Below are 13,454 nucleotides of genomic sequence, written 5' to 3'. Positions count from 1 at the left end.
TATATTGCAGCATAGTTTTTATTATAAAGGGGCATAGCTTTCGCAACTCAGTACTCAAAACTCACACTATATGTCACAGAGGAGGCTCCCGTACCACCTCCTCTCTGCCACCAGAGGGAGCCTTCTCTGGAATATTAACTATTGGCTCTGAACTCAAATTCCCATAATACCTCTTACCTGGGACTGATTGCGTGTCACACCTGCACTGCATTTACACACACACATATAAGACACTCTCACTCACCACTTCTCTACGAAGTCTTGATTTGCCTTGGTTATCAATTCTGAGCGTTTATCCCGTGTTTTGTTTATCTGGTTTTGATCTTGGACTGTTCTTGTACTTCTGATTATTGCTGCCTGCCCTGAATTCTGCCTGTTGTCTGGATTACCCCTGCTGTTTCTTCTGCCTTGCTCTGTTTGCCCTGTTTGACCCAGCCTGTATGACCTTCCTTATTAAAAGCTGCAAATGGATCCTACTGAGTCTAGTGAATCATTACACTATACTCATGAGTACTTTTAAATGAGTTACTCTTTTACTCTTACTTGAGTAGTTTTTAGGACAGGTACTTTTATTCTACTCAAACTACATTTTAAAAAAAGTAACAGTACTTTTACTTGAGTATTATTATTCAGTACTCTTTCCACCCCTGTTCATGCAGGAGGAAAGTAATGCAACCTCTTACAAGACACTGCAAACATCTCATACTAAAGTCATCCTTCAAAAGCCTTGGGATCCTCTTCAGAGGTACAGGTAAAACATCTTTGACTCTGAAGATGAGTCTCCTAGGGAGAGCCATAGGTGGCCAAAAGGAGAAAGATGAATGCTGGGTCTGAGCTCACGTTACAGATGACAGTGCTGTCTTTCAGGTATCAAAAAGTCTTCAACTCTTGTTGAATTAAGCTATCATGTTATAACATAAACAATTAAGAATAGTACCAAAAGGTTCACACAAATTTGTTTTATTTGCAAAAGCACTGCAGGCTCTACCTGTTCATCATGAGTCCAAAATGTGTTCATAGTATATAGGCTATTAGTCAGTAATAAACACAATAAATAAATGCTCTGGAGCAAAGCATCAGGACCAGGGGTCTGCGACCTATGGCATGCATGCCAGCATTGGCAACAGCGAAAGAGAAGTAGACTTTATTCATATAAATTCCGCAGCTGCATTTCAATCTACAACTTGATGTAATCCTTCCTCATGATCACGCAGTGTGCTTTCATGAGCTGAATGGGAGGCTAAACAAAAAACTCAAATAAAACTAAACTCAATTTCGTGAGTAAACACACCTGCTTTACTTCGGTCAGGCTGCGCGGATGACAGCCTACATTCTGTGTTTTATTTGTTTCTTTTTGCTTTCAGAACACCACATGATGTACTAAGGAAAACACACTATTAATTGAGATTTCCAACCCAGCATACAGGTACACCCTCCTTAAACCATTAAAGATTAAAAGAGAAATGTAAACCCACATTCTGAGGTTCAAAAATTTGAGTCTATTCCAAATATAAATTAAACCTGGAAATAAAGTTTTAGGATTTTGCAGGTGCGATTTACCGAAAAAGGCCAAATAGTTGATGGCTTGCACGTGCAGCATGAGTCTCGTCACACTTTAATAGTGTTTAGTCTCCCATTCAGCTGATGAAAAGATGCTGCATGTTCATAAGGAGGTGTAGACTGGAATGCTGGTGTGAAAAACTTATAAATAAAATAGCCTGCTCCTACTACACACTCTCAGTTGCAAGGATACTGGAGAACTGGTGCTCTCTGCTCCACATCACAAAAAATGTAAACAGTTTTGCGACATTTGTGGTAAGACATCACAAAGCTCCATGGCCCAATCTTGTTTATGTAACAGTAATGTACTTGTTTTTAACATGTAACTGTTACTTTTTACAATCATTTGTGCAGAATGCTCTTACCCTGACTAGGAGTAGCCTATCCGTCCCAGACAACTGATACAACACCACGAATTGGCAATGAGGATGCTCATGTACAACAAATTAGAGCGAAATGCAAGCACTGCAGTTGTAATGTTCAATTAATGTGTTTTTGTGTGTAAATACATGTACTCAAATGTATTGTCTTTTGTAGTTACATGCATGACAACTTGTAATTTGTAACCAAAAAAAAAAACATACCTTGTAGCCAACAGACTTGCTTCAAAGTGTTATAAAACAGACTCTCTTTAAAACCCCATTTAACTCAAAATGCCTTTGATAGAGCTCAATATAAGATTTGTCAACTAAATGACAAAATATATTGTGTCAAATGAGATGAGTCATCATTTATACTCAAATTCATGTAATCCCAAACCTAAATAATTATATTATTATATATAATAAATTACATAATTTTAATTTTTAAGTAAGTCAACCCAAAGACAATGTTATGGTTTATTTAAATTTTGTATTGCACTTTAATTTCAAGACATGACTTTGTAACTTAAAATAAATCTGCCATAACAGAAAAATAAAGAATCTCATATTATACATTTTAGAAGGAGTCCTGTATCGGAGCTGGAACCACTGAGTTTTGGAGCAGGTGAGTCAAGTGCTCAAAGTTGATAGGCTGTACACTGGGGAAACATCTGATAAAGATGTCAATAACCAGTGTGTTATCACTGTCAGAACATGATGCTGTATTTTAGAAAGTGACTTACTAAATCTCACCACGTGGAGTTGCAATGATCATGAGAACGGTGAGGAATCAGCCCAGAACTACACGGGAGGAGTCACCGCATCAAAGGGACGATGGATGGGGCCATGTACCGTCAAATCTTGGGTGAGAACCTCCTTCCCTCGGTCAGGGCATTGAAAACGGGTCGTGGATGGGTATTCCCAATGACCCAAAACTGTGTTGCTGTGACAAGTGGGTCAGAATTGGCAGGATATCTCTCAAGATAAAGCCCACTTGCTCACAGCCAACAATGGCTTGCATGCAAACAAGCTGATGTTTATGTGGAAAATATGAATGAAAGCAAACAATCCTGATCGGTGTTCACACAAAGCATCTATACATACAAACCCCACCTCTCATTTGGACGATTAGAGTTTAATGATGCCCTCGGGAAATTCATAAACGAATTACAAATTCAAAAGTCGAAATGTACTTATAATGTATGCCTACAGGTAATTCACGTCATTTAGCCATTGCAAACCAAACTTACAACTGTCAATAACGATTATACTATAAAACGATTATTACAATCGTTTTACACAGGACCCTCAAACTCAGTGTACAAGAAACATGTGGTGCGACAGCTGAGGCCGTCGGTCGGCGGCGCGTGCGGAATGCGGTAGATGGAGAGGGGGAAGATATTTTTATGGATTGCGCCCACCGACACCGAACTGCGCTCATTTGCCTCTCAGCCACACGAGAAGAGAAAACTAAACCTGAGCCTGGGGAATTTAAATGTGATTTTATCATCGTCAAAGCCACCGTGATTAAGGAAACAAATCTTATGAAAAACAAAGGGAGACCATCACTAAAATTAAGGTAAGATATTTTTGGTTATAGGCCTACTTAAAAAAAGTTACGTTAATAATAAAGCAAAGAAGCAACAGGGGAACAAAAATGGCAAAGGGCAAGTGAGGCCCTACTACGGTGTATTAGCTACACAGTTTAACCTTAAATGTGTCTTTAATTTCTCCCGTAAAAATAGACACGTGAATATGAAATTACAATTAGTTTCATTGTCTACTTCCCACTGACCATAAACATGAATGTTTAGGGGGGAAAAAACAACAACTGCATACACGTGAGAAGTACGTATAATAAATGAAAATCACAACTGTTAGAAGTAAAAGACAACACACATGTCGTCATATAAATCATGCAGACAACATTATATTGTTTAACGGAGAAAATTTTTTATCAATTAGTGTTCTGCCAGAGGATAAAGTTAAATGTATTATTTTATGTAGAGCACATTGCCATGATTAAATGATAGCTAACATAAAATATTGGCCATACTAGGCATACTCTTGTGCTGGACAATTTTATGGTTAAGTGTGAGTTTCATATGGGAATCAAGGCAATACAGACTAAAAACTGTTTAGTTCCCTGAAAACAAATTATTTGGTGATCCTACAAAGTTCTGGGCTATGTAACCTTAAATGGAAGATTATGTCTAACTACTAAACAAGCTGGTCATCTAACAGTGTATTAATATGTTTATGTAAGAAAATTATATTTGAGGATTTAATATTGCATGTATTATGAAGATTTTTACACACCTTTAATTCACTTTAATAAAATAGTTTGCAGCAAATATTTTTATACATATTATCTCTAAGCATTGGCAGAAAAATGCTTCTACACAAATTGCATTTTATGTTTTGGGATGCCATGTAGTCTCAGTCATCTTCCTAAAGTGAAGTGTGGTATTAAAGTAAGATTGTGATGGTATGCATCAGTATAAATAGCAGAGGAGAGTGACTGTGCATTGCAGTTTAGATTATTACCTGTAATGGCAGATACACTTTGCGGTACATTTTGAGGCACTTGTAGCCATCCCCCAAAAATTTCGATTCTCTGTGCTGCATGTTTTAATTTAGCTGTTTTTCTGGAATTATTGTATTTTGGAGAAAGGATAATGGATGTAGAACTTGAGAAATACAAAGATACCATATAAAAACTAAATTGCTTTACTTAAACATGCAATATTTAGCCAATTTGGCTTTTTACTTTTGCATTGTAGAATACAAAACATCTTGAACAACATGGAACATCTAGAATTTTTTCCACAGTGTTATGGGTCATTTAGTCAGGGGTCTCATGTGTGCCATCTGGGTGCTGACCCCTTCTTAGTCTCAACTTGTATCTCCTGGTAAAAATAGCTCCAATCACATGGCTGGAGTGAAACTGAGGTTAAAATTAGGGACTGCATATCCCATCAGACTAGTGGTGGAGGTCGCAATTTCACACTCATTCAGCCCCATCTGTTCTCTTGTAGACCACCAACTCTCTTAGAGTTCATAACATGTCAAGTATTCAGGATTCAAAGATAAGATATTAGTCAGTTCTTTGGCATAAGTAGGAACCATCTAGAAATAAAGATAGTTGTTACTAAAAACCTGAAATGTCCATGATTCATTACAAGTCACTTAAAAATTCTAATTTATATCAGTTCTAAAGACACTGAAAGTGTGTACGTGTGTAACATTTTCTTAGCAATGTAATCTTGTGGTGATTATATCTCTCTCCTGATGTCAGCTTTATCTGACGTATCTTGCAACAGGCCCCATCACTGTGTGTCTGAAACTGCAACATGACTGAAGTGATGAGTATGGCGGATGTGTCAACAGGCATGATGTATGTAAACGACACCGAAAACACAAACAAAATAGCTGACGCTGATGATACGAACATGACCAGTGACGAAAACTATAATGAGGAAGAAAAAACTACCAGCACAGCTGAAATGCTTGACATCAGTTGTGCGACGGAAGAGGTAGAAATGAACGGTAATGCAGATGTACCAGAAAAGACCATGTTAGCAGAGAGGGAAGAGCCCAAACAGGAGACAAAGACCTTTGGAAAGACGAGAAAGCGAGAGAGGGTCCTGAAAACGAATGATGCAAACATCACCCAAGAGGAGGATATAAATGATGTTGCTGATGCATCACATGACACGAATGTGACAAATATGTCAGAAGTGGCAGTAAAACAAGAGGTATGATAAGGTTAAAATATCATTACCATTTTATAATACTGTATGTACACTAATATGCTATTTTATTGAATTAAACAAAAAATAGTTCTGTATGTAGATTTATATCATCTGTAATTTTATTTTAATCAATACTCCTTTGTTTGCAAAATGATTTCCTATAAATTATTATCTTTCAGTCAACAAATATTAGCAAATTTTTCTATTTCTATTTCTCTATTCTACTAACATTTGTCTCATTTACTTATCTAATTCTTTTTTCTAAAGAAACTGCTTAAAAAATCTAAACCTGTACAGAGGAGTTATATTCCCAAGTTGGGGAAAGAAGATGTCAAGAATAAGTTTGAAGCCATGCAGAAAGCTAGAGAAGAGAGAAATCAAAAAAGAAGTCAGGAAGAGCAAAAGAAACGCAGGGAGCAGTATGTTAAAGAGAGAGAGTACAGTCGCAAGAAGCAAATGGTCAGTAATCTTCAAAAACCTTCACCTCAAAACCTTGCTTGTCACATCATCCATTGATTGCTCTTCCTCATCCCGCTGCCACTTAAAACACATAATATATTCCACTTTTGTCTTGAGGTTAATGAGGACTGTGCCTGTTGGGTGTTGATGGTTTACTTAAGATTGGGCTTCAGTTTAGCCTGATTCAAGGCAATTAAACAAACCTACACAAACCTTCTTACTAAAAAGCCTCAGTAATCAGTAAAACACCCATGAACCAATATCTGTGATGCTTGCCTGCTGCATGCACACTCTACTGATCCTTTGTCCATGTCATATTAAATGGTCCAATCAGCATCCTCCTCAGTAGGTAATAAGTGTCTGTCTTACAAGGATTAGTGTTTGCTTGGCTTGCTGCGACCAGCATGGCTTCTGATCCTGGATAAAACACCTAGCCTCACGAAAACGCTGTCTGATCCTCCACAGATAAAGGAACTCCTTGCCTCCAGTGATGAAGAGGAAGAGGTGAAGCCAACCAAGATAGAGAAATCCTACGTTCCCAAGATTACTGGTAGGGCAAAAAAAAAAAAAAAGTAGGAGGGAATGATTTATATATTCGATTTAGAAGAGAAAGAGTGTAATTATTGTGACAGCACTGTAATCCCATTACTGACGCCAACTGTCGGTTTTCTGTCCATTCATAGGCAGTGTGAAGGGGAAGTTTGCTGAGATGGAGAAACAGAGGCAGGAGGAGGAGAGAAAAAGAACAGATGAGGAGCGAAAGAAGCGCGCTGCACAGGAGGCCATGGAGAAGGCAAAGATTAAGAAAGAGTTGGCCAAGAAAGCTGAGGAGGTGAGTCAGTGTGTCATGACAACATGCTGTGGCTGTAGGCACTATGGAGGATGGTTTTAATGCGACTTGGCAGTGAGCTGCTTTATCAGTTCTACTATTGGAAAATCTGCACCATCTGCACCATACAGTATCTGTAATCACTCAGGTAATCCTCTGTTATAACATAAAGTACTATTTTAAAACCTGGTAGTATGTTTAGGTCTAATCAAAATGCAAAATCACAGTGCAATGCATGAAATAGCAATAAAAGCACTTAAACAGGGTTCCCTTCACTCTTAAAATGTCTTAAATTCAGTTTTCCAAAATGTAAGGTCTTAAAAAATCTTAAATAATACAACAAACGTCTTAATTTTTATTTAAAGAGGTCTTAAATTTGGCAGCGGAAAGACAGGAATCGTGAGATGACCTGATTATCAAACTTAAAAAAAATATGATTTAATTAAATAAATGCATGCGTTGCATCCCTCAGAGGGAAAACGTGGCACTGTCATATTTTCTCCAAGCATGCGGAGGCTTGTGAGTGTTTTCAGCTGTTGCGGAGCAGTTCGCTATCATTAAGCCATATCGGAAATGTATGGCAAGCGATCACTAAGATCAACTGTTGATGATGATATAGTGTTGATGAAATAAAACAATGTTTACTTTTAATGGTTTATTATTGTAAAACGTAGATTATTGTAGGAGTGCACATTTTATGTTCCTTATTTGTTTGAATGAGCAGATGGAAGCAGTGAAGTGCATGCATTTCAAAATAAGAGCCCCAGTGTATTTCAAAGTTAAAGTGTCTTTAAAGGAGACCTATTATGCCCCTTTTTACAAGATGTAATATAAGTCTCAGGTGTCCCCAGAATGTGTCTGAAGTTTCAGCTCCCCTTTCCGGAAGAGGGCAGTGCCTTTACATCTCATGCTTCAGATACTACAGCAACAACAAATCAGAACAAATATGACTGACAGCGTAAATGCCAGAATTCAGCCATATATGTATGAATATATATATATATGTATGTCTGGTCTCTGTGAATACAATCAGAGACAATGGTAACTTTAGCTGCATTAGCCGTGGAATCAGCTAACGAGCACATTCGGAAAGGTGATTTGCAAACATTCACAAAATATAAAGTGCGATACTTACATCTTCAGGATCTAAAGCTGGAACATGAACAGTTGGTACTGATCCATGCTTGAGAATCAGATTTTTTGAAAATCCTACTTTATATTGACACTCATTCACAAAGCAGTCAAATGATTTGCATAAACATACAAAATGTTTATGTTTTGGGACACATTTCCTTAAAAAACAAAACTTGTCCACTGTCTTCAGTGGCTCTGATACCAGGAGTACATGAAGACTTTTATGTTCACTTTTACAGACAACAACAGAACACTTATGATGCTTACGAAGCTTAGATATTATTCTTCTCACTCTATCTGCTCCATGCAGAAAAGAATTCCGTCACCAGTTGTGGCGAGACCTGCTCTAACGTGACGTCACATAAGAGCAGAAACATTTTTGATTAATAGATATATAAGAAAGAGGAGTGGGTGGACTTTTAACATTGTAGGGTGGTTGTGTACACACACTGCCAACTCACATTTATGTACAAATACAAAGTCCCTTTTAGTTAAAAGTTCCATGCTATGAATCAAATCTGCAAATCTGTTGAAGGTATGCCCCTGCCTGTTTAAGTAAGAGTCTGTGATACATTATTTTGAGGTTGTGTTGGTTTGTTTTGGTATGTGGATACATTATTCATTTTATTTGTTCAGGTCTTGAAAAAGGTCTTAAAAAGTCTTAAATTTGATTTTAAAACTCTGCAGCAACCCTGTTAAAACATCAGGTAACATGTTATTTTAACAACCGTGCTAAAGCATTATGAGTCTAAAAACAGTGATGAATTTTGTTAAGAGGACAGATGCTCAGATTGGATTCATGCAACAGGAGCCAAACAGTACAATAGTATCATTCTTACTGAACAGAATATGCATGTTTGCATATGAAAGTTGGGTGGAATAAAAAGCAGTGAAAACATACTTTTAAGCAATATATGAACAGACAATGTTTTGTAAATTAAGAATAAAAAGCAATTTTTTTCTGGCGCATTTTGTACAACTAAAAAAGTTGAATATAATTATTTTAAATTAACTCTAAAATGGTCCACTGACCATTACAAAGGCACACCTGTTTATGCAATGCTGCACTGACGTTGCACAAAGGTGTTACATTTAGGAAAATGGCATACTTTCACGAGCCAGACTTAACAAGCATGGACAACATGTGACAGGCAACTGTTTCACACACCACTTGAAGGTCCTACTCTTTGACTGAATTAGCAGTCCCATATCTCTGTCTAGTATGACACAAATGGAAACAACTGCACCAAAAGAATGTCCTCTGGTGCCAGGCCTTATCTAAGTGCCTGTCGAGGGAATCATACAGGTCAAAGCAGTATAAATGAAAACATTTGTTATTGCTTTAGATTTAGCCTGTTTGTGATTGTCAAAGAATCCTAAAAAAAAAAAAAAAAAAAAAAAAGAGGACGTTAACATTGATTCTTTTCAATGTAGTAAAAAGGTGTGATGTGTTGATTCCAATGAAAAGACTGATCATTATGTAATTGCCATGAATTCCTTCTTCTTAACATAACAGGAAGGAGATGATGGCATTCTGGTAAGAGTGGTACCTGCAAAATCACAGAAACACCCAGGAAAAATCAAGATCAACTTTGAGGACATGGAGAAGAGCCGTGAAGAAGAACTAAAAAAGCGGACTGAGGAGGAGAAGAAGAAGAGATATGATGAGAACCGACGGTCTTTCCGTGAGGCCAAGCGATGCTCCTTGGGTGAACAGGTGAATGACACATTTCTGGACATGGTTTTAGAGATGTCAATGTGAACTGTACAAAAGTAAAATAATCCTTTGCTTGAACTTTTGGTAAGACATGATAAACGAATGAGCAATAATGTCTTTTAAAAGCTGGAGGATCTGGAGTCTCAGCCCATAGACAGGGAGCAGGTGACACCTGGTAAACTGCATCTGACCTTTGAAGAACTAGAAAAAGAGAGACAAGAACAGCAGAGAAAGAAGGCAGAGGAAGAAGCCAGACACAGACTGGAGGAGGAGAGAAAAGCCTTTGAAGTGGCCAAGCTGGGCATGGTGGGTATATATATATATATAGTTTCAGTGTACTGTACATGTCCAAATATAACTGTAGAGTTAGTGATATGGTTTTAAATAATGTCCAGTAAGCTACCATTTAATTCATCTGCCCTCCCTCATTTAGAATTGAAATCTGTGAAGCATTAATACAATTTGTTATGAAACTTTGTTTAGAGGTTATGTTTAAGATTGTGAATACATGAATTTACTTTTCTATTAGCAATATATGTTACATAAGCATCTTCTCAAAATCATTTCAAGTTTGTGCCAAGTTCTTGAATATTTAAAATATACACTAATGTGTTTGAATATGACTATATTCTTAATCACAGCCCCAGGATGACGAGGATACTCAGGTTACCCAGGGGGAGAAGGAAGAATTCAGGCCTGGTAAACTTCGACTCAGCTTTGAGGAGCTGGAAAAACAGAGACTGGAAGAGGAACACAAACGAGTGGAGGAAGGAAGGAAAAGACGCATCGAAGAAGAGAGAAAGGCCTTTGCTGAGGCCAGAAAGAGCATGGTCAGTTCATTTGTGTGTTTGTGAAATGCACTTTCAAAAAAGTGCCAGAAGTAGCATGGTAATACCATGTTTTTTGGACATGACCCATGGTATCTACATGGTATTCTTTAAAGTACCTTTGGGCAGTGTTTCCCAACATTTCTTCTGCCATGGCACACTTTTTACGACTAAAAGATTCTATGGCACACCACTATCCCACATAGGCTAACCATTGTCAATATGTTTCCTTTTCAAGAACTTGTCCATGTTTTCTGTCTGTCTTAGTAGCATGTTTACTTGTAATGTTTGGAAAAAAAAATAAAAAATCACAATCACATAGGTAAGCTGTGATGACACAGGTGGCAAGAGCGTGAAATGGGTAATGAAAAACAACAAATTTGCCTCTTTTCTTGCAATGCCACAACAAATTACAGGGATGCAAACTCATGAGGGCCGAAAAAAGTAAGACAATCACTGGTCCATGATATTTTTTTCAGGGGATATTTATTTTAAAGGATAAGCTAAAAGCACCAATTACAGCAATTTTAGTGATTCAAGTTTACAATTGTGCAGAATTAGCTGCAAAATAAAGAGTATTTTGGTCAGGCTTGCTTTCCTTTCACGAATTTGTTACATTTTATTAACTGATTAGTTCAGTGACCCCTTCTGGAAATGTCACTGAATTAGCACAATTAAGCGTCTTATGTGCTATGAGTGAGTCAGTGAATCATTTTGAGTCGTTCAAGACTAAAATCTACCAAGATACTTTATAGTGTGTTTGCATTAAAAAGAACAAAGCAGATATATATAGACTTCCTTCAGTTTGAGCATTATTTTTCATCGAAAAAGACAACAATAATAGTCTAATAATAGTGAGTTTCCATAATATCCTTACCTTCTCCTTTATTAAAACTTGCATGGCTACAAATCTACTGACTTCAGTATAAGAATTATAAACACAAAGCAAATCTACAGTATCATTTTCCTTCAGTAGCCTATTTAAACTGCTGAGCAAAGCTTTTATTAGAAAAGACCACAATAATAGACAAATATTAATAATTTTGAGTTTCAACAATGTTCTTTCGTCATTGTAAAGTGTATTTCACATGAGTTGAGTCGATGTGTCAAATTATTATTATTTTTTTTCATGCATTTATTTATTTCGTGGAATTTGATAATTTTCCACTGACAATCTTTCATGGCACACTAGTGTGCCACAGCACAATGGTTGGGGAACACTGCCTTAGGGTACTATGTGTCACGATTCCCCGTTGTCTGCTCTGTGTTTATCCCCTGCCCTCATCACTGCCAGTGTCATTGTTCTCACCTGTGTGTAATTTAGTCATCATCCCTCTGTATTTAAACCCTGTTGTTTGTTCATTCGTTGTCGGTCGTCAAATCCAAATGGTAATGTTATGGTTGTCCTGATTGTATTCGTGCCCGTGTTCTCCGTGGATGTTCCTCATGTTTATGTTTCGTTTTCCCCTCGTGGATGTTTTGCTTGTTCCTGTGTTGTTTAGTTATTCTGAATTATCCTGTTCACCATTTGTTTTACTCGTTCTGAGTTATCCTGTTCTCCGTTTCATTCATTAAAGAACTGCATTTGGATCCTCACTCCCTGTCTACCTTCGTCTGAAGCGTAACACTATGTCAATATCATTGTATGTGAATATTGCAATCATTTAGGGCCATGGTAGATATCAAATTATAATGGCATTAACCTGGTGCCACCAGTTCTTTTGTAAGGGAAGACCAAGTATTTATTAGATATAAATTGCTCACTGATATTACAAACATCAGAGAACATGACATGTTTGGCTTGAAATGTAAACCTCTAAAATCTCAAATATATTATCACACAAAAAAAAAAAAAACGATGAGTTGTTGACTTGGCACAGTTGAACATCTAGTGTTAGGTGAAACTGAGACTATTGATTAAACATATTTTCCTCTCCAAAATCTAATCTAATTATAATCACATTCAGATTATAAATGATGATGATGACGACATTCTGCTAGCCATGATAAACTCAGATGGGGCCAAACCTGGAAAGTTGGCCATCAGCTTTGAGGAGCTGGAAAGACAAAGACAAGAAGAGGAGCAGAAGAGGAAAGAGGAAGAAGCCAAGCGACGCCTGGAAGAGGAGAAAATACTTTTCGCAGAAGCTCGCAAGAACATGGTATGGCAACAGATGAGATGTAACTCATGTATATTTGCACATGTCATGTGTTTGCATGCACTGTTTGTTGATGTTATACACTAATTCATGTGGCAAGAGTGAGCCAATGAAATTAAAAAGTTGTCCATTAATGGGCTTACATTTAGTATTTTGCATTAGGGAAATTATAAAATTGCTGTTCTAAACATTAACATTCTTCATTATGAACATGCTTTGTGCTGCATGTGAACTGTAATGCTATTTGCAACGGTATATACACTGATTAGCCACAACATTAAAACCACCTTCCTAATATTGCATAGGTCCCCTTTGTGCCTCCTTGTGCATCCAAAACAGCACCAACCTGCATCTCAGTATAACATTCAGAGATTATATTTTTCTCACCACAATTGTACAGAGCAGTTATCTGAGTTACCTTAGACTTTTTCAGTTCGAACCAATCTGGCAATTCTCTGTTGACCTCTCTCATCAAAAGGCATTTCTGTCCACAGAACTGCCACTCACGTTATGTTTATAGTTTTTGCTATACCAACAATCATGCCATGGTGCAAATCACTGAGATCACATTTTTTCCCTATTCTGATGGTTGATGTGAACATTAACTGAAGCTCCTGACCTGTATCACTATGCACTGTAATGCTGCCACACG

The 13,454-nt window shown here is 37.3% G+C and overlaps 1 protein-coding gene across 1 annotated transcript in view; it reads left to right on the top strand.

Moving 5' to 3' along the window:
• Nucleotides 1–3,362: 3,362 nt before the first annotated feature.
• LOC127630579 (nexilin-like) overlaps nucleotides 3,363–13,454 on the top strand; it is a 10,674-nt gene continuing 582 nt past the window's right edge. The window contains exons 1-9 of the mRNA XM_052108201.1: nucleotides 3,363–3,501; nucleotides 5,221–5,680; nucleotides 5,945–6,136; nucleotides 6,602–6,686; nucleotides 6,820–6,968; nucleotides 9,616–9,816; nucleotides 9,943–10,122; nucleotides 10,458–10,646; nucleotides 12,611–12,805. Coding sequence (XP_051964161.1) covers nucleotides 5,276–5,680; nucleotides 5,945–6,136; nucleotides 6,602–6,686; nucleotides 6,820–6,968; nucleotides 9,616–9,816; nucleotides 9,943–10,122; nucleotides 10,458–10,646; nucleotides 12,611–12,805 — 1,596 coding nt within the window. The 5' untranslated portion in view covers nucleotides 3,363–3,501; nucleotides 5,221–5,275. The remainder of the gene's footprint in view (nucleotides 3,502–5,220; nucleotides 5,681–5,944; nucleotides 6,137–6,601; nucleotides 6,687–6,819; nucleotides 6,969–9,615; nucleotides 9,817–9,942; nucleotides 10,123–10,457; nucleotides 10,647–12,610; nucleotides 12,806–13,454) is intronic.

This window comes from Xyrauchen texanus, chromosome 37 (assembly GCF_025860055.1).
Source record: "Xyrauchen texanus isolate HMW12.3.18 chromosome 37, RBS_HiC_50CHRs, whole genome shotgun sequence".
Lineage (NCBI taxonomy): Eukaryota > Metazoa > Chordata > Actinopteri > Cypriniformes > Catostomidae > Xyrauchen > Xyrauchen texanus.
Note: the sequence above shows the minus strand (reverse complement) of the source record. Positions and strands in the feature narration are given on the sequence as shown.